The sequence below is a fragment of the Oncorhynchus mykiss genome, chromosome 15, assembly GCF_057628025.1.
Source record: "Oncorhynchus mykiss isolate SJ-2025 chromosome 15, ASM5762802v1, whole genome shotgun sequence".
Taxonomy (NCBI): Eukaryota; Metazoa; Chordata; class Actinopteri; order Salmoniformes; family Salmonidae; genus Oncorhynchus; species Oncorhynchus mykiss.
The window spans coordinates 82,895,053-82,921,453 of record NC_143036.1 but is presented as its reverse complement, the minus strand read 5'-3'; the positions used below and the strand labels follow the sequence as shown (position 1 = coordinate 82,921,453).

Below are 26,401 nucleotides of genomic sequence, written 5' to 3'. Positions count from 1 at the left end.
GTCTAGGGGTCTATTTGGGATTGGGCCATAGAGTGGGTTTCAGAGAACAGGAGGGTTGAGGGGAGTCGGAGTGTTGTGTCCTGGTGGTGTTGGAGGTGAGGGGTGATGTCACAGTGGGAGGTGAGGGGTGATGTCACAGTGGGAGGTGGTACTGATGGTTTAACAGAACTGATGGCTTCTACACTTGTGGCTAGAGCACAGCAGTCTTCGCCCTAACCTGAACCTGATTCTCCTAACCTGTCAAATTCTCCCTAACCCGCCACCTCAAATTCTCCCTATCCTGTCAACTCAAATTCCCCCTAACCTGTCAACTCCTCCCTAACCTGTCAACTCAACTCCTCCCTAACCTGTCAACTCAACTCCTCCCTAACCCGTCAACTTCTCCCTAACCTGTCAACTTCTCCCTAACCTGTCAACTTCTCCCTAACCTGTCAACTTCTCCCTAACCTGTCAACTTCTCCCTAACCTGTCAAATCTTCTCCCTAACCTGTCAAATATTCTCCCTAACCTGTCAAATCTTCTCCCTAACCTGTCAAATCTTCTATCTAGCCACAACCGTAGAAGCCGTCAGTTCAGAGGAAACCATCAGTGCCACCGGTGTGTGAAGGAGAGGGTGTTGCTGAGATGGGGGGAGGTGCCTGGTGCAGTAGGGAACTCTGGGTAATGTAGTACTTTAACAGCATCCTCTACTTTATAACCAATACATCTCAATGTGGCTTCCAACAATACATTAAAAAGACAACAACCTACTCACACTGGAAGGTAGTGAATACATTACACTGTCAACTACAGTCAGTCAACACTGTCAACTACAGTCAGTCAACACATTACACTGTCAATTACAGTCAGTCAACACATTACACTGTCAACTACAGTCAGTCAACACATTACACTGTCAACTACAGTCAGTCAACACTGTCAACTACAGTCAGTCAACACATTACACTGTCAACTACAGTCAGTCAACACTGTCAACTACAGTCAGTCAACACATTACACCGTCAACTACAGTCAGTCAACACATTACACCGTCAACTACAGTCAGTCAACACATTACACCGTCAACTACAGTCAGTTCACACAGTACATTGTCAACTACAGTCAGTCAACGCATTACACCGTCAACTACAGTCAGTCAACGCATTACACCGTCAACTACAGTCAGTCAACGCATTACACCGTCAACTACAGTCAGTCAACGCATTTTACCGTCAACTACAGTCAGTCAACGCATTACACCGTCAACTACAGTCAGTCAACACATTACACTGTCAACTACAGTCAGTCAACTACAGTCAGTCAACACATTACATGGTCAACTACAGTCAGTCAACACAGTACACTGTTACATGATATGTCAGTTCTGAGGACATTTATATCATGTCCTATACATCTATAGTGTATTTTCCTATTCCCTGATCAGAGCCTGGATCCAAAGGATCTCAGGGTAGGATCGGCGTTCCCTTCTAGATCATAATGAATCAGAATATACGAGCAGATCCTATAGCCTCAGCCCTACTCAGAGATGCTTTGTGGACACAGGCCCTGAAACACAAAAATCCTCCCATATGAGCGTTTTGGAAGCAGAGGGGGGGGGGTGTCGGTAGTGACAGTGTGAGGGATTATGGTAGTGAGAGAAAACATAAGGAAAGAGAGTGAAGAGCGAAACACAGACAGACAGTGGAGGGCCAAAACACAGGTGGGAGGTGAGGACACACACACACATCACCACAATACACACACACCACAATACCACACACAGAGGCACGCCACAGAGGCCTAGCTACCTCGGAACACAGGCTCGGACTCAAAATCAAAGACTATGTCATTGGGGTAGGAGTATAGGAGGGGGCTTGAGATCCGTGTTCGGTGCTTCCTCAAGCAGCGGGCGGGTGGGTGGGTCTGCAAGGGGGGGGCTGCAGGAGGGCGGGAAAGAGAGACAGACACAGCAGGATCACTGGCCCTGAAGACCAGCTACTGGGCCCACTTCTCTATGGTACCTACTGTAGGCCCGATCCAAAATGGACGCCTAGTCACTGTACTGTGCTCTACTTCTGGCCAGAGACCAATGAGTGCCAATGAGGAGAATGCATGAATCTGTCTCCGTGGACCAGTAGAAAGTTAGGGAGTTTTTCCACACATTATCACTGGCGAAAAGTAGTGCACTAGATAGGGAATAGGGTACCATTTGAGACTGGCCCTATAGTAAGTAGTCTACACTCTTTCAGAGGGAGTATGGATGGGCAGTAGAAATCAGAGAATGTTAGGGGAATAAAAAGGGTAGATGGCTCTCTTAAAGGGGAAGTCTCCTTAAAAAAGGGACAGAGTTTTACAGTCTAAGGACAAATATTCTAAATATGCATCAACAAGACTAGTAGAATTAGAATTCTGACTGGACAAAATGAGTTTCGAGGACCTTGTAAAACAAGAGAGAAAGAGAACACAGATGCAGGATATGGGGGTGGTGGTGGTGGTGGGGGGACTTGTTGATTGAATTAGTGATGATGATAGCTTCCTTACCTCCTTCTGATCTCTGTAAACCTTGGTCTCGAATCAAGTCCTGAAAGAAAGAGACAGAGAGAGAGAGACACAGAGACAGAGAGACACAGACAGAGAGACAGGGAGAGAGACAGACAGAGACAGAGAGAGAGAGAGACAGACAGAGACAGAGAGGGACAGAGAGGGACAGAGAGAGCGCGAGAGAGAGCGCGAGAGCGAGAGCGAGAGAGGAAATAACAGAGAATCACAATACTGTGAAGACTGCTAGTCATCTCAGATTCCAGATAAACGCTACAGATTGGGTTATATCTTGGTAGCTTGTATAACACTTTTGCAGATATGAAAACAGTCAACACTGTTTTCATAAAATTATTTATATTATATCAAAAAATATAAAATTCCCAGTTTATGTATACAAAACCAACTTTATTAAAAAGGTTTTAAAAATAGGTAATAATAATAATAATAATAATATTATTTGACTCTAAATGTTATGATGTACACTAAAAGGCATTGATGGCAGAACAGGTGGATGTAGTTCAATGTATGATTAATATAATAAACTAATACATTTCTTGGTAGTCCCAAAACATATTGCTATCGGGTTGTAAATCACAGCGGGCCTGATACCATAAGGAATGCACTGTCTCAGTTTCAATGGCACAATATTATGGACAAAAACAAAAATCAGATGAATGTAATTAAGGTTGAGAATGACAATATAAATCAAACTAGCAAGGCCAAATGATCACAAGTCAGCAATAACATGGCTGATAGGCTAGCGTATCTAGTTATGTAGCGAGCTAACAAACACGGAGCCTAACGTTAGCTAGCGAGCTAAAAACACGGAGCCTAACGTTAGCTAGCGAGCTAGCTGCTAAGAGGATACCATGTCATTGGAAGAGTGGGTGAGTGACTGACTCTTCCGTCATCTTGTTTTTCGGTGGCTATACACACGGCTAGAGATGCAGGTGTCATTGGGTAAAGCTAGCAAGAACTAGAACGCGTTATCCAGTTAGCATATCTCTCGCATTCGTAAATTCAGAGAATAACTGATGAATTTACCAACGTGAAACACCTGCTGAGTCTAACCCGGGGTCAGTAAACGTAGGAAGAGAAAGTCATAGTTAGTCAAGAACGCTCTCGGTAACATGTAAACAGCTCTGCTGTGTCTGGAAGTAGCTAGCTAAGCTAGCCAACTTTAGCCAGTTGGCTTGTGTGCTTGGTTGGTGGAGTCAAATTGTCAGAGTAAAAAGTTACTAATTTGTGTCTGGAAGTAGCTAGCTAAGCTAGCCAACTTTAGCCAGTTGGCTTGTGTGCTTGGTTGGGGACAAGCCTTGCATTGTTGGCAGGCAAACTGCAGAAAGACGAGGAGGCTACAATTCCCCATCGTTTATCAGTGTAATTTTGACAGCCAAATTAGGTGAAAAAAGTTTTAGAGGGTTTATTTAAAAATGTTACTTCGTTAGATGTTAGCTCATCTTTCTCTGGCTAGCATTAGCTGTTGATCTTGTTGATGTGTACAACTGAGGGAGAGATAATGCCTTTTCATGGTTGTTTGATCAACAGGACTGTAAAGTTCCCAAATGTAAGAGGACTCCCTGATATTTACATATTTACAGAAATCCATTCAGGTGTATTTTGGTGAATGTGTTCTATTGATCTAGTCGTGCTGCAAGCTACTGCCTGTAAACACACAGTCCAGTTCAAAGTGAATGATGACAGGCCCTACTTTCTGTAAACACACAGTCCAGTTCAAAGTGAATGATGACAGGCCCTACTTCCTGTAAACACACAGTCCAGTTCAAAGTGAATGATGACAGGCCCTACTTCCTGTAAACACACAGTCCAGTTCACAGTGAATGATGACAGGCCCTACTGCCTGTAAACACACAGTCCAGTTCACAGTGAATGATGACAGGCCCTACTGCCTGTAAACACACAGTCCAGTTCAAAGTGAATGACAGGCCTCTGTGCAAACGGCTTGTTTGTATATAAGCCTACTGTAGTTCTGATTGGCTATGGGGCACAAGTCTGCGTAGACTCTGGTCCTGGACGAGAAATATGTTTTATTTACTGCAGTGTCTATTACATTGTCTAAACGCATGGCCACTTTCCCTCTATATTGCTATAGAATTTTCACAAATGTCCAAACATTTATGAACGTGTGAAAATGGCCATATGACCATGTGCTCGCTTGTCAGAAATTCCTGGGTTGTATATGATCAGATTTTAATAAGAGTTCATGTTGCTAAAATGCAGTCAGTCCCACTTTTTAGCCCAGGAAACAGCCATTCAATTTTTCTATATTGCTGTAGAATTTTCACAAATGCCCAAACATTCTATAACATTTCCTCTTTAAGGGGCTCCCGAGTGTTGCAGCAGTCTAAGGCACTACATCTCAGCGCTAGAGGCGTCACTACAGACACCCTGGTTCGACTCCAGGCTGTATCACAACAGTCCGTGATTGGGAGTCCCATAGGAGCGGCGCACAATTGGTCGTAGCGTCGTCCGGGTTTGGCCCGGTGGTAGGCCGTCAACGTAAATAAGAATTTGTTCTTAACTGACTTGCCCATTTAAAATAAAAGGTTAAATAAATACAAGTATGATTACTATGTGGTATTTGGCCAAGAATTACAGAACACGACTCGGCCCAGATGAGCACCCCCTTCACTAGTGCTGCCACATACACATTCTACAGTAGCAGTTCTACTTGTCTCCAGAAGGGGGAGTGTCTGCGCCATCGGACACACAGACAAAAGGGGATATTGGACTCACGTCTATGTTGACGGGTTCGATGGTGTTGATGTGGACGTTGGGAGCGGAGGACGAGCGGTCTCTCTGTCCAAACTGGTTCCTGTGATCCTCTTCTCCGGGCCTGAAATTCTGGGGGATAGGGATGGACTTGGACGGGGACACGCTGGCGTGGCACAGGGACCTGGAGGTCAGAGAGAGAGAGAGAGAGGTCAGTGGTCAGGGAGGATGGGGGTTGAAACTCTGGGGGGGGGATGGAGATGGACTTAGACGGGGACAGGAACCTGGGTTCAGAGAGCGGTTAAGAGGGGAGGATCATCTCCCTGGGGACATGTGGGTCATCTCACTGGGGACATGTGGCAAAGCCTTAGCAGAGATTCCAGTCTAAATTGAATCTAGCAAGGAGATATAATCAATCAAAACATAATTGATTTGATTTTGATTTGATATAAGATTATCAAGTCTGTGTTTCAATAGTCTTCAAAAATGGCTTCCTCTCCTCGTCTCCTTTCCGTCAACTGTGCCGAGGTGAGAATGGGATCAGGACAGCTGTGAGACTCACCCGGTGGAGTCGGACGGGGGCAGTGACGGGTAGGCCTCGGACACGGGGGTGGTGCCCTCTGACGACACCTCCTCCTGGGCGATGGGGTGGTGCTCAAAGAACTTCGACACCAGTAGCAAACTGCAACAGAGACCCAACATACAGGATAGAACTGGGACACTAGCAATAAGCAGGTCAAGCTAACGTCCGTCTCGGGGACAGGTCAAGCTAACGTCCGTCTCGGGGACAGGTCAAGCTAACGTCCGTCTCGGGGACAGGTCAAGCTAACGTCCGTCTCGGGGACAGGTCAAGCTAACGTCCGTCTCGGGGACAGGTCAAGCTAACTAACGTCTCGGGGACAGGTCAAGCTAACTAACGTCTCGGGGACAGGTCAAGCTAACGTCCGTCTCCGGGACAGGTCAAGCTAACTTCAGTCTCAAACAAGGAACAACAACACTTGCGTGCAAACCAACAGAATAACATCACGCATCGAGTCCCACCCCCTTTCCTCAACGAGTTGAACTGATTGATTTGATCAAAGCGATGGATAACTCACTCTAGCTGGTCGTAGTTGACACACATGAGCGGCACCTCCGTGCTGCAACGCTGGTGGAACTTATAGCCACACGTCTGACATCGGAACCCCTGGAACAGAAGCTTCCGGCAAAAATCGCAGAAGGCCAACGTAAAAAACGTCTTCCTCACCTGGGCGAACAGACAGAAACAGAGAGAGAGAGAGAGAGAGAGACAGAGACGGTTAGAAAATAGATCGGGAACGTCAGTAACTAGTGACGGGTACCTTCTGTCCATGGAGATGGAAAGACCACTCATCTGTGTAAAAGGCCACTTAATTTGTTTTGCAGTTTTGTCACACAGCACAATGACACAGATGTCTCAAGTTTTGGAGTGTGCAATTGACATTCTAACTGCAGGATTGTCCACCAGAACTGTTGACAGAAAATGTAATGTTGCTTTCTCTACCATAAGCCCGAGGGGTATTTTTGTCTGTAATAAGGCTCTTTTGTGGGGAAAAACTCATTCTGATTGGCTGGGCCTGACTCCCAAGTGTGTGGGCCTGGCTGCCAAGTAGGTGGGCCCATGCCCTCCCAGGCTGCACCCCTGCCCAGTCATATGAAATTCTAGTACCAATTCCATAGTTTCAAGTCATACTCACAAAGTTGTGTGTGGTCAGAGGAACGTTCTCCAGCACTTCCACGTGTAGCTCCTCCCCTGTCAGCCAGGAGATGTCTGTGTCCCAGCCAAGAGGCTTCTTCTCTCTGAGACAGGTGAGAGGAAGAGGAGTTCACTGGGTTGTGGTTGAGTTTAGTACACATGTGTGGGTTGTTGTTGTGAAAGAGAATGTGTGTCTCAATGATTTACCTTGTTCAACAAAGTACAATAAAATAAACTGAATTGTGCAAGTTTGGGACTGTACATTGACCCCTTACCGTGGGACTGTACATTGACCCCATAACAGTGGGACTGTACATTGACCCCATAACAGTGGGACTGCACATTGACCCCTTAACAGTGGGACTGCACATTGACCCCTTAACAGTGGGACTGTACATTGACCCATAACAGTGGGACTGTACATTGACCCATAACAGTGGGACTGTACATTGACCCTTACCGTGGGACTGTACATTGACCACATAACAGTGGGACTGCACATTGACCCCTTACAGTGGGACTGTACATTGACCCCTTAACAGTGGGACTGTACATTGACCCCTTAACAGTGGGACTGTACATTGACCCCTTACAGTGGGACTGTACATTGACCCCTTACAGTGGGACTGTACATTGACCCCTTAACAGTGGGACTGTACATTGACCCCTTAACAGTGGGACTGCACATTGACCCCTTACAGTGGGACTGTACATTGACCCATAACAGTGGGACTGTACATTGACCCCTTACAGTGGGACTGTACATTGACCCCTTAACAGTGGGACTGCACATTGACCCCTTACCGTGGGACTGCACATTGACCCCTTACCGTGGGACTGTACATTGACCCCTTATACAGTGGGACTGTACATTGACCCCATAACGGTGGGACTGTACATTGACCCCTTACCGTGGGACTGCACATTGACCCCTTACAGTGGGACTGTACATTGACCCCTTACAGTGGGACTGTACATTGACCCCTTACCGTGGGACTGTACATTGACCCCTTAACAGTGGGACTGCACATTGACCCCTTACCGTGGGACTGTACATTGACCACATAACAGTGGGACTGCACATTGACCCCTTACAGTGGGACTGTACATTGACCCCTTAACAGTGGGACTGTACATTGACCCCTTACCAGTGGGACTGTACATTGACCCCTTACCGTGGGACTGTACATTGACCACATAACAGTGGGACTGTACATTGACCCCTTAACAGTGGGACTGTACATTGACCCCTTACCGTGGGACTGTACATTGACCACATAACAGTGGGACTGCACATTGACCCCTTAACAGTGGGACTGCACATTGACCCCTTACCGTGAGACTGTACATTGACCCCTTACCGTGGGACTGTACATTGACCCCTTAACAGTGGGACTGTACATTGACCCCTTACCGTGGGATGTACATTGACCCCTTACCGTGGGACTGTACATTGACCCCATAACAGTGGGACTGCACATTGACCCCTTACTGATCTCCACTATTCTGAAACGATTACAAAGTTGTACAGGAGCTTCAATTGACAGAATGTGAAATGTAAAAGACACAAAGTGGAGATTTTACCTTTTGGCCAAGGTATACGTGTGTGTGTGTGTGTGTGTGTGTGTATATGTGTATATATCTTACCCATCCTGTATCCTGTAGACAGCACAGCATTCAGGGATTAGTCCCCTCATCATTAAAGCCTTCTTCAGAGAGTCTCTGACTGTCATGCCACAGCGGGCTGGGACCTGGGACAGACCGAGAGGAACCATACAGTTAGTTCCAGAGACTGGACAGACCGAGAGGAACCATACAGTTAGTTCCAGAGACTGGACAGACCGAGAGGAACCATACAGTTAGTTCCAGAGACTGGACAGACCGAGAGGAACCATACAGTTAGTTCCAGAGACTGGACAGACCGAGAGGAACCATACAGTTAGTTCCAGAGACTGGACAGACCGAGAGGAACCATACAGTTAGTTTCAGAGACTGGACAGACCGAGAGGAACCATACAGTTAGTTCCAGAGACTGGACAGACCGAGAGGAACCATACAGTTAGTTCCAGAGACTGGACAGACCGAGAGGAACCATACAGTTAGTTTCAGAGACTGGACAGACCGAGAGGAACCATACAGTTAGTTCCAGAGACTGGACAGACCGAGAGGAACCATACAGTTAGTTCCAGAGACTGGACAGACCGAGAGGAACCATACAGTTAGTTTCAGAGACTGGACAGACCGAGAGGAACCATACAGTTAGTTTCAGAGACTGAACAGCAGGTATAGACCACACACACACAACTAGAACTACATAACTGTATAACAAGATAACTATATACAGCTGAAGTCAGAAGTTTACATACACCTTAGCCAAATATATATCTTAAACTCAGTTTTTCCACAATTCCTGACATTTAATCCTAGTAAAAAAAAAAACTTATGTCAGTTAGGATCAACACTTTATTTTAAGAATGTGAAATGTCAGAATAATAGTAGAGAGAATGATTTATTTCAGCTTTTATTTCTTTTATCACATTCCCATTGGGTCAGAAGTTTACATACACTCAATTAGTATTTGGTAGCATTGCCTTTAAATTGTTTAACTTGGGTCAAACGTTTCAGGTAGCCTTCCACAAGCTTCCCACAATAAGTTGGGTGAATTGTGGCCCATTCCTCCTGACAGAGCTGGTGTAACTGAGGCAGGTTTGTAGGCCTCCTTGCTCGCACACGCTTTTTCAGTTCTGTTCACATATTTTCTATAGGATTGAGGTCAGGGCTTTGTGATGGCCACTCCAATACCTTGACTTTGTTGTCCTTAAGCCATTTTGCCACAACTTTGGAAGTAGGCTTGGGGTCATTGTCCATTTGGAAGACCCATTTGTGACGAAGCTTTAACTTCCTGCCTGACTGATGTCTTGAGATGTTGCTTCAATATATCCACATAATTTTCTCTCCTCATGATGCCATCTATTTTGTGAAGTGCACCAGTCCCTACTGCAGCAAAGCACCCCCACAATATGATGCTGCCACCCCCGTGGTTGGGATGGTGTTCATTGGCTTGCAAGCCCCCCCCCCCCCTTTTTCCTCCAAACATAACGATGGTCATTATGGCCAAACAGTTCTATTTTTGTTTCATCAGACCAGAGGACATTTCTCCAAAAAGTACGATCATTGTCCCCATGTGCAGTCTGGCTTTTTTATGGCGGTTTTGGAGCAGTGGCTACTTCCTTGCTGAGTGGCCTTTCAGGTAATGTCGATATAGGACTCGTTTTTACTGTGGACCACCTAACTTTTATATTAAAATGATATACATTTTTTGTAATTTTTAAAATGTCACATTGAATTCACATCAGTTGACAACTCAACCAAAAGTAAATCAAAACTAGACGTTGAACTGACGTCTTCGCTCCGTGCGATGTGATCCGGCTCATTTCTGAGCCGGTGGAAAGTTATATTTTTAAAACGGTGTAGAGATGTTGAAACCGTCCAGACAGGCTCGGACACTTTACAATGCAAGAAGATACCACTTAGTCCTAAACGGGAAGGGTTTGTTGGTTATCTGTGTATGAAATCAGCTAAAAACAAGCTGAATAACTCAATGCATGTCACACTCCTATTGAATAATATGCATTCACCTGTACTGAGAATAAAGACCTAGTATACATCTTGATTTACCCAGTTTTTAATAAAACATTTTTTTATTTTTTTAAATCAATAAAGATTTACCGTTCAAAAACAGCATTCTGATCCGGTGACAACACTCCTCCTCATTGGTTCAATGTCATGTTGAAGGATAGAATGGGAGGAGTAGGTCACAGCATTACAGTAGAGAACCAAGAGTACATCTACCAAGACACAGACTGTGCTCCAATCACACGGACGTCAACAGAACTGTGCGCTTGTTATCGTCAACGAGCTAATAGCCTAGCATCACAACCCTAAATCCTGTAGCTTAAGTCATCTGTACTTTAGGCCACATCCTCCCCTTTATGTAGCATGACACTTCTAATGAAGACTTGACCTTCCAGTAAAGAAAACAGGAAACTACATGTAGAAAACAACGCCGAGGAGGTTGGTGTTGTAATTATGGCAAAAGGCTGTGGTTTTTAAAACTGACGTAACATACGATGAAGAAATGCATCAACGCAATAAAGAGCGAAACAATTACAGAGATCGAGAGTACGCTGCCACCTGCACAGCAGAGGCCCAGGACATCTCTCCCTAACTACTGTCTAATGAGAGTACGCTGCCACCTGCACAGCAGAGGCCCAGGACATCTCTCCCTAACTACTGTCTAATGAGAGTACGCTGCCACCTGCACAGCAGAGGCCCAGGACATCTCTCCCTAACTACTGTCTAATGAGAGTACGCTGCCACCTGCACAGCAGAGGCCCAGGACATCTCTCCCTAACTACTGTCTAATGAGAGTACGCTGCCACCTGCACAGCAGAGGCCCAGGACATCTCTCCCTAACTACTGTCTAATGAGAGTACGCTGCCACCTGCACAGCAGAGGCCCAGGACATCTCTCCCTAACTACTGTCTAATGAGAGTACGCTGCCACCTGCACAGCAGAGGCCCAGGACATCTCTCCCTAACTACTGTCTAATGAGAGTACGCTGCCACCTGCACAGCAGAGGCCCAGGACATCTCTCCCTAACTACTGTCTAATGAGAGTACGCTGCCACCTGCACAGCAGAGGCCCAGGACATCTCTCCCTAACTACTGTCTAATGAGAGTACGCTGCCACCTGCACAGCAGAGGCCCAGGACATCTCTCCCTAACTACTGTCTAATGAGAGTACGCTGCCACCTGCACAGCAGAGGCCCAGGACATCTCTCCCTAACTACTGTCTAATGAGAGTACGCTGCCACCTGCACAGCAGAGGCCCAGGACATCTCTCCCCAACTACTGTCTAATGAGAGTACGCTGCCACCTGCACAGCAGAGGCCCAGGACATCTCTCCCTAACTACTGTCTAATGAGAGTACGCTGCCACCTGCACAGCAGAGGCCCAGGACATCTCTCCCCAACTACTGTCTAATGAGAGTACGCTGCCACCTGCACAGCAGAGGCCCAGGACATCTCTCCCCAACTACTGTCTAATGAGAGTACGCTGCCACCTGCACAGCAGAGGCCCAGGACATCTCTCCCTAACTACTGTCTAATGAGAGTACGCTGCCACCTGCACAGCAGAGGCCCAGGACATCTCTCCCTAACTACTGTCTAATGAGAGTACGCTGCCACCTGCACAGCAGAGGCCCAGGACATCTCTCCCCAACTACTGTCTAATGAGAGTACGCTGCCACCTGCACAGCAGAGGCCCAGGACATCTCTCCCTAACTACTGTCTAATGAGAGTACGCTGCCACCTGCACAGCAGAGGCCCAGGACATCTCTCCCTAACTACTGTCTAATGAGAGTACGCTGCCACCTGCACAGCAGAGGCCCAGGACATCTCTCCCCAACTACTGTCTAATGAGAGTACGCTGCCACCTGCACAGCAGAGGCCCAGGACATCTCTCCCTAACTACTGTCTAATGAGAGTATGCTGCCACCTGCACAGCAGAGGCCCAGGACATCTCTCCCCAACTACTGTCTAATGAGAGTACGCTGCCACCTGCACAGCAGAGGCCCAGGACATCTCTCCCTAACTACTGTCTAATGAGAGTACGCTGCCACCTGCACAGCAGAGGCCCAGGACATCTCTCCCTAACTACTGTCTAATGAGAGTACGCTGCCACCTGCACAGCAGAGGCCCAGGACATCTCTCCCTAACTACTGTCTAATGAGAGTACGCTGCCACCTGCACAGCAGAGGCCCAGGACATCTCTCCCTAACTACTGTCTAATGAGAGTACGCTGCCACCTGCACAGCAGAGGCCCAGGACATCTCTCCCTAACTACTGTCTAATGAGAGTACGCTGCCACCTGCACAGCAGAGGCCCAGGACATCTCTCCCTAACTACTGTCTAATGAGAGTACGCTGCCACCTGCACAGCAGAGGCCCAGGACATCTCTCCCTAACTACTGTCTAATGAGAGTACGCTGCCACCTGCACAGCAGAGGCCCAGGACATCTCTCCCTAACTACTGTCTAATGAGAGTACGCTGCCACCTGCACAGCAGAGGCCCAGGACATCTCTCCCTAACTACTGTCTAATGAGAGTACGCTGCCACCTGCACAGCAGAGGCCCAGGACATCTCTCCCTAACTACTGTCTAATGAGAGTACGCTGCCACCTGCACAGCAGAGGCCCAGGACATCTCTCCCTAACTACTGTCTAATGAGAGTACGCTGCCACCTGCACAGCAGAGGCCCAGGACATCTCTCCCCAACTACTGTCTAATGAGAGTACGCTGCCACCTGCACAGCAGAGGCCCAGGACATCTCTCCCTAACTACTGTCTAATGAGAGTACGCTGCCACCTGCACAGCAGAGGCCCAGGACATCTCTCCCCAACTACTGTCTAATGAGAGTACGCTGCCACCTGCACAGCAGAGGCCCAGGACATCTCTCCCCAACTACTGTCTAATGAGAGTACGCTGCCACCTGCACAGCAGAGGCCCAGGACATCTCTCCCCAACTACTGTCTAATGAGAGTACGCTGCCACCTGCACAGCAGAGGCCCAGGACATCTCTCCCTAACTACTGTCTAATGAGAGTACGCTGCCACCTGCACAGCAGAGGCCCAGGACATCTCTCCCCAACTACTGTCTAATGAGAGTACGCTGCCACCTGCACAGCAGAGGCCCAGGACATCTCTCCCTAACTACTGTCTAATGAGAGTACGCTGCCACCTGCACAGCAGAGGCCCAGGACATCTCTCCCTAACTACTGTCTAATGAGAGTACGCTGCCACCTGCACAGCAGAGGCCCAGGACATCTCTCCCCAACTACTGTCTAATGAGAGTACGCTGCCACCTGCACAGCAGAGGCCCAGGACATCTCTCCCTAACTACTGTCTAATGAGAGTATGCTGCCACCTGCACAGCAGAGGCCCAGGACATCTCTCCCCAACTACTGTCTAATGAGAGTACGCTGCCACCTGCACAGCAGAGGCCCAGGACATCTCTCCCTAACTACTGTCTAATGAGAGTACGCTGCCACCTGCACAGCAGAGGCCCAGGACATCTCTCCCTAACTACTGTCTAATGAGAGTACGCTGCCACCTGCACAGCAGAGGCCCAGGACATCTCTCCCTAACTACTGTCTAATGAGAGTACGCTGCCACCTGCACAGCAGAGGCCCAGGACATCTCTCCCTAACTACTGTCTAATGAGAGTACGCTGCCACCTGCACAGCAGAGGCCCAGGACATCTCTCCCTAACTACTGTCTAATGAGAGTACGCTGCCACCTGCACAGCAGAGGCCCAGGACATCTCTCCCTAACTACTGTCTAATGAGAGTACGCTGCCACCTGCACAGCAGAGGCCCAGGACATCTCTCCCTAACTACTGTCTAATGAGAGTACGCTGCCACCTGCACAGCAGAGGCCCAGGACATCTCTCCCTAACTACTGTCTAATGAGAGTACGCTGCCACCTGCACAGCAGAGGCCCAGGACATCTCTCCCTAACTACTGTCTAATGAGAGTACGCTGCCACCTGCACAGCAGAGGCCCAGGACATCTCTCCCTAACTACTGTCTAATGAGAGTACGCTGCCACCTGCACAGCAGAGGCCCAGGACATCTCTCCCTAACTACTGTCTAATGAGAGTACGCTGCCACCTGCACAGCAGAGGCCCAGGACATCTCTCCCCAACTACTGTCTAATGAGAGTACGCTGCCACCTGCACAGCAGAGGCCCAGGACATCTCTCCCTAACTACTGTCTAATGAGAGTACGCTGCCACCTGCACAGCAGAGGCCCAGGACATCTCTCCCCAACTACTGTCTAATGAGAGTACGCTGCCACCTGCACAGCAGAGGCCCAGGACATCTCTCCCCAACTACTGTCTAATGAGAGTACGCTGCCACCTGCACAGCAGAGGCCCAGGACATCTCTCCCTAACTACTGTCTAATGAGAGTACGCTGCCACCTGCACAGCAGAGGCCCAGGACATCTCTCCCTAACTACTGTCTAATGAGAGTACGCTGCCACCTGCACAGCAGAGGCCCAGGACATCTCTCCCCAACTACTGTCTAATGAGAGTACGCTGCCACCTGCACAGCAGAGGCCCAGGACATCTCTCCCTAACTACTGTCTAATGAGAGTACGCTGCCACCTGCACAGCAGAGGCCCAGGACATCTCTCCCCAACTACTGTCTAATGAGAGTACGCTGCCACCTGCACAGCAGAGGCCCAGGACATCTCTCCCTAACTACTGTCTAATGAGAGTACGCTGCCACCTGCACAGCAGAGGCCCAGGACATCTCTCCCTAACTACTGTCTAATGTCATCAATACAGGACATCTCTCCCTAACTACTGTCTAATGAGAGTACGTTGCCACCTGCACAGCAGAGGCCCAGGACATCTCTCCCTAACTACTGTCTAATGAGAGTACGCTGCCACCTGCACAGCAGAGGCCCAGGACATCTCTCCCTAACTACTGTCTAATGAGAGTACGCTGCCACCTGCACAGCAGAGGCCCAGGACATCTCTCCCTAACTACTGTCTAATGAGAGTACGCTGCCACCTGCACAGCAGAGGCCCAGGACATCTCTCCCTAACTACTGTCCAATGTCATCAATACAGGCCATCTCTCCCTAACTACTGTCTAATGAGAGTACGCTGCCACCTGCACAGCAGAGGCCCAGGACATCTCTCCCTAACTACTGTCTAATGAGAGTACGCTGCCACCTGCACAGCAGAGGCCCAGGACATCTCTCCCTAACTACTGTCTAATGTCATCAATACAGGCCATCTCTCCCTAACTACTGTCTAATGTCATCAAGACAGGCCATCTCTCCCTAACTACTGTCTAATTTCACCAATACAGGCCATCTCTCCCTAACTACTGTCTAATGAGAGTACGCTGCCACCTGCACAGCAGAGGCCCAGAACATCTCTCCCTAACTACTGTCTAATGAGAGTACGCTGCCACCTGCACAGCAGAGGCCCAGGACATCTCTCCCTAATTACTGTCTAATGAGAGTACGCTGCCACCTGCACAGCAGAGGCCCAGGACATCTCTCCCCAACTACTGTCTAATGAGAGTACGCTGCCACCTGCACAGCAGAGGCCCAGGACATCTCTCCCCAACTACTGTCTAATGAGAGTACGCTGCCACCTGCACAGCAGAGGCCCAGGACATCTCTCCCTAACTACTGTCTAATGAGAGTACGCTGCCACCTGCACAGCAGAGGCCCAGGACATCTCTCCCCAACTACTGTCTAATGAGAGTACGCTGCCACCTGCACAGCAGAGGCCCAGGACATCTCTCCCCAACTACTGTCATCAATACAGGACATCTCTCCCTAACTACTGTCTAATGAGAGTACGCTGCCACCTGCACAGCAGAGGCCCAGGACATCTCTCCCTAACTACTGTCCAATGTCATCAATACAGGCCATCTCTCCCTAACTACTGTCTAATGAGAGTACGCTGCCACCTGCACAGCAGAGGCCCAGGACATCTCTCCCTAACTACTGTCTAATGTCATCAATACAGGCCATCTCTCCCTAACTACTGTCTAATGTCATCAATACAGGCCATCTCTCCCTAACTACTGTCTAATTTCACCAATACAGGCCATCTCTCCCTAACTACTGTCTAATGAGAGTACGCTGCCACCTGCACAGCAGAGGCCCAGAACATCTCTCCCTAACTACTGTCTAATGAGAGTACGCTGCCACCTGCACAGCAGAGGCCCAGGACATCTCTCCCTAACTACTGTCTAATGAGAGTACGCTGCCACCTGCACAGCAGAGGCCCAGGACATCTCTCCCCAACTACTGTCTAATGAGAGTACGCTGCCACCTGCACAGCAGAGGCCCAGGACATCTCTCCCCAACTACTGTCATCAATACAGGACATCTCTCCCTAACTACTGTCTAATGAGAGTACGCTGCCACCTGCACAGCAGAGGCCCAGGCCATCTCTCCCTAACTACTGTCTAATGAGAGTACGCTGCCACCTGCACAGCAGAGGCCCAGGACATCTCTCCCTAACTACTGTCTAATGAGAGTACGCTGCCACCTGCACAGCAGAGGCCCAGGACATCTCTCCCTAACTACTGTCTAATGAGAGTACGCTGCCACCTGCACAGCAGAGGCCCAGGACATCTCTCCCCAACTACTGTCTAATGAGAGTACGCTGCCACCTGCACAGCAGAGGCCCAGGACATCTCTCCCCAACTACTGTCTAATGAGAGTACGCTGCCACCTGCACAGCAGAGGCCCAGGACATCTCTCCCTAACTACTGTCTAATGAGAGTACGCTGCCACCTGCACAGCAGAGGCCCAGGACATCTCTCCCTAACTACTGTCTAATGAGAGTATGCTGCCACCTGCACAGCAGAGGCCCAGGACATCTCTCCCCAACTACTGTCTAATGAGAGTACGCTGCCACCTGCACAGCAGAGGCCCAGGACATCTCTCCCCAACTACTGTCATCAATACAGGACATCTCTCCCTAACTACTGTCTAATGAGAGTACGCTGCCACCTGCACAGCAGAGGCCCAGGACATCTCTCCCTAACTACTGTCTAATGAGAGTACGCTGCCAACTGCAAGGCAGAGGCCCAGGCCATCTCTCCCTAATTACTGTCTAATGACAGTACGCTGCCACCTGCACAGCAGAGGCCCAGGACATCTCTCCCCAACTACTGTCTAATGAGAGTACGCTGCCACCTGCACAGCAGAGGCCCAGGACATCTCTCCCTAACTACTGTCATCAATACAGGCCATCTCTCCCTAACTACTGTCTAATGAGAGTACGCTGCCACCTGCACAGCAGAGGCCCAGGACATCTCTCCCTAACTACTGTCTAATGAGAGTACGCTGCCACCTGCACAGCAGAGGCCCAGGACATCTCTCCCTAACTACTGTCTAATGAGAGTACGCTGCCACCTGCACAGCAGAGGCCCAGGACATCTCTCCCCAACTACTGTCTAATGAGAGTACGCTGCCACCTGCACAGCAGAGGCCCAGGACATCTCTCCCTAACTACTGTCTAATGAGAGTATGCTGCCACCTGCACAGCAGAGGCCCAGGACATCTCTCCCTAACTACTGTCTAATGAGAGTACGCAGCCACCTGCACAGCAGAGGCCCAGGACATCTCTCCCTAACTACTGTCCAATGTCATCAATACAGGCCATCTCTCCCTAACTACTGTCTAATGAGAGTACGCTGCCACCTGCACAGCAGAGGCCCAGGACATCTCTCCCTAACTACTGTCTAATGTCATCAATACAGGCCATCTCTCCCTAACTACTGTCTAATGTCATCAATACAGGCCATCTCTCCCTAACTACTGTCTAATGTCATCAATACAGGCCATCTCTCCCTAACTACTGTCTAATTTCACCAATACAGGCCATCTCTCCCTAACTACTGTCTAATGAGAGTACGCTGCCACCTGCACAGCAGAGGCCCAGAACATCTCTCCCTAACTACTGTCTAATGAGAGTACGCTGCCACCTGCACAGCAGAGGCCCAGGACATCTCTCCCTAACTACTGTCTAATGAGAGTACGCTGCCACCTGCACAGCAGAGGCCCAGGACATCTCTCCCCAACTACTGTCTAATGAGAGTACGCTGCCACCTGCACAGCAGAGGCCCAGGACATCTCTCCCCAACTACTGTCATCAATACAGGACATCTCTCCCTAACTACTGTCTAATGAGAGTACGCTGCCACCTGCACAGCAGAGGCCCAGGCCATCTCTCCCTAACTACTGTCTAATGAGAGTACGCTGCCACCTGCACAGCAGAGGCCCAGGACATCTCTCCCTAACTACTGTCTAATGAGAGTACGCTGCCACCTGCACAGCAGAGGCCCAGGACATCTCTCCCTAACTACTGTCTAATGAGAGTACGCTGCCACCTGCACAGCAGAGGCCCAGGACATCTCTCCCCAACTACTGTCTAATGAGAGTACGCTGCCACCTGCACAGCAGAGGCCCAGGACATCTCTCCCCAACTACTGTCTAATGAGAGTACGCTGCCACCTGCACAGCAGAGGCCCAGGACATCTCTCCCTAACTACTGTCTAATGAGAGTACGCTGCCACCTGCACAGCAGAGGCCCAGGACATCTCTCCCTAACTACTGTCTAATGAGAGTATGCTGCCACCTGCACAGCAGAGGCCCAGGACATCTCTCCCCAACTACTGTCTAATGAGAGTACGCTGCCACCTGCACAGCAGAGGCCCAGGACATCTCTCCCCAACTACTGTCATCAATACAGGACATCTCTCCCTAACTACTGTCTAATGAGAGTACGCTGCCACCTGCACAGCAGAGGCCCAGGACATCTCTCCCTAACTACTGTCTAATGAGAGTACGCTGCCAACTGCAAGGCAGAGGCCCAGGCCATCTCTCCCTAATTACTGTCTAATGACAGTACGCTGCCACCTGCACAGCAGAGGCCCAGGACATCTCTCCCCAACTACTGTCTAATGAGAGTACGCTGCCACCTGCACAGCAGAGGCCCAGGACATCTCTCCCTAACTACTGTCATCAATACAGGCCATCTCTCCCTAACTACTGTCTAATGAGAGTACGCTGCCACCTGCACAGCAGAGGCCCAGGACATCTCTCCCTAACTACTGTCTAATGAGAGTACGCTGCCACCTGCACAGCAGAGGCCCAGGACATCTCTCCCTAACTACTGTCTAATGAGAGTACGCTGCCACCTGCACAGCAGAGGCCCAGGACATCTCTCCCCAACTACTGTCTAATGAGAGTACGCTGCCACCTGCACAGCAGAGGCCCAGGACATCTCTCCCTAACTACTGTCTAATGAGAGTATGCTGCCACCTGCACAGCAGAGGCCCAGGACATCTCTCCCTAACTACTGTCTAATGAGAGTACGCAGCCACCTGCACAGCAGAGGCCCAGGACATCTCTCCCTAACTACTGTCCAATGTCATCAATACAGGCCATCTCTCCCTAACTACTGTCTAATGAGAGTACGCTGCCACCTGCACAGCAGAGGCCCAGGACATCTCTCCCTAACTACTGTCTAATGTCATCAATACAGGCCATCTCTCCCTAACTACTGTCTAATGTCATCAATACAGGCCATCTCTCCCTAACTACTGTCTAATTTCACCAATACAGGCCATCTCTCCCTAACTACTGTCTAATGAGAGTACGCTGCCACCTGCACAGCAGAGGCCCAGAACATCTCTCCCTAACTACTGTCTAATGAGAGTACGCTGCCACCTGCACAGCAGAGGCCCAGGACATCTCTCCCTAACTACTGTCTAATGAGAGTACGCTGCCACCTGCACAGCAGAGGCCCAGGACATCTCTCCCCAACTACTGTCTAATGAGAGTACGCTGCCACCTGCACAGCAGAGGCCCAGGACATCTCTCCCCAACTACTGTCATCAATACAGGACATCTCTCCCTAACTACTGTCTAATGAGAGTACGCTGCCACCTGCACAGCAGAGGCCCAGGCCATCTCTCCCTAACTACTGTCTAATGAGAGTACGCTGCCACCTGCACAGCAGAGGCCCAGGACATCTCTCCCTAACTACTGTCTAATGAGAGTACGCTGCCACCTGCACAGCAGAGGCCCAGGACATCTCTCCCTAACTACTGTCTAATGAGAGTACGCTGCCACCTGCACAGCAGAGGCCCAGGACATCTCTCCCCAACTACTGTCTAATGAGAGTACGCTGCCACCTGCACAGCAGAGGCCCAGGACATCTCTCCCCAACTACTGTCTAATGAGAGTACGCTGCCACCTGCACAGCAGAGGCCCAGGACATCTCTCCCTAACTACTGTCTAATGAGAGTACGCTGCCACCTGCACAGCAGAGGCCCAGGACATCTCTCCCTAACTACTGTCTAATGAGAGTATGCTGCCACCTGCACAGCAGAGGCCCAGGACATCTCTCCCCAACTACTGTCTAATGAGAGTACGCTGCCACCTGCACAGCAGAGGCCCAGGACATCTCTCCCCAACTACTGTCATCAATACAGGACATCTCTCCCTAACTACTGTCTAATGAGAGTACGCTGCCACCTGCACAGCAGAGGCCCAGGACATCTCTCCCTAACTACTGTCTAATGAGAGTACGCTGCCAACTGCAAGGCAGAGGCCCAGGCCATCTCTCCCTAATTACTGTCTAATGACAGTACGCTGCCACCTGCACAGCAGAGGCCCAGGACATCTCTCCCCAACTACTGTCTAATGAGAGTACGCTGCCACCTGCACAGCAGAGGCCCAGGACATCTCTCCCTAACTACTGTCATCAATACAGGCCATCTCTCCCTAACTACTGTCTAATGAGAGTACGCTGCCACCTGCACAGCAGAGGCCCAGGACATCTCTCCCTAACTACTGTCTAATGAGAGTACGCTGCCACCTGCACAGCAGAGGCCCAGGACATCTCTCCCTAACTACTGTCTAATGAGAGTACGCTGCCACCTGCACAGCAGAGGCCCAGGACATCTCTCCCCAACTACTGTCTAATGAGAGTACGCTGCCACCTGCACAGCAGAGGCCCAGGACATCTCTCCCTAACTACTGTCTAATGAGAGTATGCTGCCACCTGCACAGCAGAGGCCCAGGACATCTCTCCCTAACTACTGTCTAATGAGAGTACGCTGCCACCTGCACAGCAGAGGCCCAGGACATCTCTCCCTAACTACTGTCTAATGAGAGTACGCTGCCACCTGCACAGCAGAGGCCCAGGACATCTCTCCCTAACTACTGTCTAATGAGAGTACGCTGCCACCTGCACAGCAGAGGCCCAGGACATCTCTCCCTAACTACTGTCTAATGAGAGTACGCTGCCACCTGCACAGCAGAGGCCCAGGACATCTCTCCCTAACTACTGTCTAATGAGAGTACGCTGCCACCTGCACAGCAGAGGCCCAGGACATCTCTCCCCAACTACTGTCTAATGAGAGTACGCTGCCACCTGCAAGGCAGAGGCCCAGGCCATCTCTCCCTAACTACTGTCCAATGTCATCAATACAGGCCATCTCTCCCCAACTACTGTCTAATATCATCAATACAGGACATCTCTCCCTAATTACAGTCTAATATCACCAATACAGGCCATCTCTCCCTAACTACTGTCTAATATCACCAATACAGGCCATCTCTCCCTAATTACTGTCTAATATCACCAATACAGGCCATCTCTCCCTAATTACTGTCATCAATACAGGCCATCTCTCCCTAATTACTGTCATCAATACAGGCCATCTCTCCCTAACTACTGTCCAATGTCATCAATACAGGCCATCTCCCCCTAACTACTGTCATCAATACAGGACATCTCTCCCTAACTACTGTCTAGTGTCATCAATACAGGACATCTCTCCCTAACTACTGTCTAGTGTCATCAATACAGGCCATCTCTCCCCAACTACTGTCTAGTGTCATCAATACAGGACATCTCTCCCTAACTACTGTCTAGTGTCATCAATACAGGCCATCTCTCCCTAACTACTGTCTAGTGTCATCAATACAGGCCATCTCCCTAACTACTGTCTAATATCATCAATACAGGCCATCTCTCCCCAACTACTGTCTAGTGTCATCAATACAGGCCATCTCCCTAACTACTGTCTAATATCATCAATACAGGCCATCTCTCCCCAACTACTGTCTAATATCATCAATACAGGCCATCTCTCCCCAACTACTGTCTAATATCACCAATACAGGCCATCTCTCCCTAACTACCGTCTAGTGTCATCAATACAGGCCATCTCTCCCTAACTACTGTCTAATATCATCAATACAGGCCATCTCTCCCTAACTACCGTCTAGTGTCATCAATACAGGCCATCTCTCCCTAACTACCGTCTAGTGTCATCAATACAGGCCATCTCTCCCTAACTACTGTCTAATATAATTAAAACAGGCCATCTCTCCCCAACTATTGTCTAATATCTCTCCCTAACTCTCCCCTCCCACAGCCACCCTAACCCCTCCCATAGCCTACACCAACCCCTCACACCCTAACCCCTCCCACAGCCTACACCAACCCCTCCCACAGCCACCCTAACCCCTCCCACCCTAACCCCGCCCACAGCCACCCTAACCCCTCCCACCTTCTACACCAGGAGGTATATGTATTATAACCACCCCTTACTCACCACGGTCCGCTGTTTATTGGGCAGGAACACCCTGACGATGGGTTTCTGAGGGGAGCGGGGATTGGCCCGTCCGTCTGTAGGGGTCTGGAGGACAGCCAGGGTGTTGGGGGCGGAGGGGAGAAGGAACTGGGTGCCCCCGGATCCCCCAGAACAGCTCAAACCCCCATCCAGGAGGGAAGGAGGCGTAGGGGAGGAGGAGTAGAAGTCAGTCCCGTTCCCCATGGCCTCCAGGAGCTGCTGCTCCCTCTGCTGCAGAGCGTCCAGCTTACTGGTGTACTCCTCATAGGCCTACAGAGACAACACACACACACAGCTTACTGGGGTACTCCTCATAGGCCTACAGCGACAACACACACACACAGCTTACTGGTGTACTCCTCATAGGCCTACAGAGACAACACACACACAGCTTACTGGTGTACTCCTCATAGGCCTACAGAGACAATACACACATTTTTTAAACATCCATCCATCCATAACCAGTCAAAGGTTTGGACACCACCTACTCATTCCACGTTTTACTATTTTCTAGATGGTAGAATAATAGTGAAGACATCAAAACTATGAAATAACACATATGGAATCATGTAGTAACCCAAAAAGTGTTAAACAAAATCAAAATATATTTTAGATTCTTCAAAGTAGCCACCTTTTGCCATGATGACAGCTTTGCACACTCTTGGCATTCTCTCAGCTTCACCTGGAATGCTTTTCCAACAGTCTTGAAGGAGTTCCCACATATGCTGAGCACTTGTATTCCTTCACTCTGCGGTCCAACTCATCCCAAACTATCTCAATTGGGTTGAGGTCAGGTGATTGTGGAGGCCAGGTCATCTGATGCGGCACTCTATCACTCTCCTTCTTGGTCAAATAGCCCTTACAACAGCCTGGAGGTCTGTTGGGTCATTGTCCTGTTGAAAAACAAATGATAGTGGGACTAAGCCCAAACCAGATGGGATGGTATATCGCTGCAGAATGCTGTGGTAGCCATGCTAGTTAAGACACCTTGAAATCGAAATAAATCAGACAGTGGCGCCAGCAAAGCACCCCCACACAATCACACCTCCTCTTCCATGCTTCACGGTGGGAACCACACATGCAGAGATCATCCGTTCACCTACTCTGGTCTCATAAAGACCCGGCGGTTGGAACCAAAAATCTCAAATTTGGACTCATCAGACCAAAGGACAGATTTCCACCAATCTAATGTCCATTGTGTTTCTTGGCCCAAGCAAGTCTCTTCTTCTTATTGGTGTCCTTTAGTAGTGGTTTCTGGCCCAACAATACTGTCTCTTCTTATTGGTGTCCTTTAGTAGTGGTTTCTTTGTAGCAATTCAACCATGAAGTCCTGATTCACACAGTCTCCTCTGAACAGTTGATGTTGAGATGCGTCTGTTACTTGAACTCTGTGAAGCATTTATTTGGGCTGCAATTTGAGATGCAGTTAACTCTAATGAACGTATCCTCTGCAGCAGAGGTAACTCGGGGTCTTCCTTTCCTGTGGCGGTCCTCATGAGAGCCAGTTAACTCTAATAAACGTATCCTCTGCAGCAGAGGTAACTCTGGGACTTCCTTTCCTGTGGCGGTCCTCATGAGAGCCAGTTAACTCTAATGAACATATCCTCTGCAGCAGAGGTAACTCGGGGTCTTCCTTTCCTGTGGCGGTCCTCATGAGAGCCAGTTAACTCTAATGAACGTATCCTCTGCAGCAGAGGTAACTCTGGGTCTTCCATTCCTGTGGCGGTCCTCATGAGAGCCAGTTAACTCTAATGAACATATCCTCTGCAGCAGAGGTAACTCTGGGTCTTCCATTCCTGTGGCGGTCCTCATGAGAGCCAGTTTCATCATAGCGCTTGATGGTTTTTGAGACTGCACTTGAAGAAACTTTCAAAGTTCTTGAAATGTTCCGTATTGACTGACCTTCATGTCTTACAGTAATGATGGACTGTCGTTTCTCTTTGCTTATTTCAGCTGTCCTTGCCATAATATGGACTTGGTGTTTTACCAAATAGGGCTATCTTTTGTATACCACCCCTAACTTGTCACAACACAACTGATTGGCTCAAACGCATTAAGGGAAAAAATTCCACAAACTAACTTAACAAGGCACACAAGATAATTGAAATTCATTCCAAGTGACTACCTCATGAAGCTGGTTGAGAGAATGCCAAGAGTGTGCAAGGCTGTCTTCAAGGCACAGGGTGGCTACTTTCAAGAACCTCAAACATAAAAGGAGTTACCCTCCTCCTCACAGGGTAACTCACCTCCAGGTATATGGACGGGGGGTTACATCCTCCTCCTCACAGGGTAACTCACCTCCAGGTATATGGACGGAGGGGTACATCCTCCTCCTCACAGGGTAACTCACCTTCAGGTATATGGACAGAGGGGTACATCCTCCTCCTCACAGGGTAACTCACCTCCAGGTATATGGACAGAGGGGTACATCCTCCTCCTCACAGGGTAACTCACCTCAAGGTATATGGACGGGGGGTTACATTCTCCTCCAAACTTGTCCAGTAGTGCCTCTAAGTGCTCTTGGGTCAGCTTGATCATCTGTTTGATATTCCAGATCTAAGAGGACACACACACACACACACACACTTTAATTATGAACGTCACATCATACCGTTATATAGCCTAATTACATTGACAGAGATGGTGACTATAGACATTGGTCCTCGAAGTGTTCCCTATTCCCTATATAGTGCACTACTTTAGATCAGAGCCCTATTCCCTATATAGTACACTACTTTAGACCAGAGCCCTATTCCCTATATAGTACACTACTTTAGACCAGAGCCCTATTCCCTATATAGTACACTACTTTAGACCAGAACCCTATTCCCTATATAGTGCACTACTATAGACCAGAGCCCTATTCCCTATATAGTGCACTACTATAGACCAGAGCCCTATTCCCTATATAGTGCACTACTATAGACCAGAGCCCTATTCCCTATATAGTGCACTACTATAGACCAGAGCCCTATTCCCTATATAGTGCACTACTTTAGACCAGAGCCCTATTCCCTATATAGTGCACTACTTTAGACCAGGGCCCTATTCGCTATATAGTGCACTACTATAGACCAGAGCCCTATTTCCTATATAGTGCACTACTTTAGACCAGAACCCTATATAGTGCACTACTTTAGACCAGAACCCTATATAGTGCACTACTTTAGACCAGAACCCTATATAG

At 49.1% G+C, this 26,401-nt stretch overlaps 1 protein-coding gene across 4 annotated transcripts in view; it reads right to left on the bottom strand.

The window, feature by feature from the left end:
* braf (B-Raf proto-oncogene, serine/threonine kinase) overlaps positions 1 to 26,401 on the bottom strand; it is a 51,376-nt gene that overhangs the window by 17,569 nt on the left and 7,406 nt on the right. For 2 of the 4 annotated variants that reach the window (XM_090201405.1, XM_090201407.1), the window contains exons 2-10: positions 25,669 to 25,770; positions 23,197 to 23,484; positions 8,615 to 8,718; positions 6,969 to 7,071; positions 6,351 to 6,499; positions 5,816 to 5,935; positions 5,278 to 5,437; positions 2,521 to 2,560; positions 1,788 to 1,916 (exon numbers count right to left, since the gene is read on the bottom strand). In XM_090201405.1, coding sequence (XP_090057531.1) covers positions 1,788 to 1,916; positions 2,521 to 2,560; positions 5,278 to 5,437; positions 5,816 to 5,935; positions 6,351 to 6,499; positions 6,969 to 7,071; positions 8,615 to 8,718; positions 23,197 to 23,484; positions 25,669 to 25,770 — 1,195 coding nt within the window. The remainder of the gene's footprint in view (positions 1 to 1,787; positions 1,917 to 2,520; positions 2,561 to 5,277; positions 5,438 to 5,815; positions 5,936 to 6,350; positions 6,500 to 6,968; positions 7,072 to 8,614; positions 8,719 to 23,196; positions 23,485 to 25,668; positions 25,771 to 26,401) is intronic. The other 2 variants (XM_090201406.1, XM_090201408.1) reach the window with 1 other exon arrangement.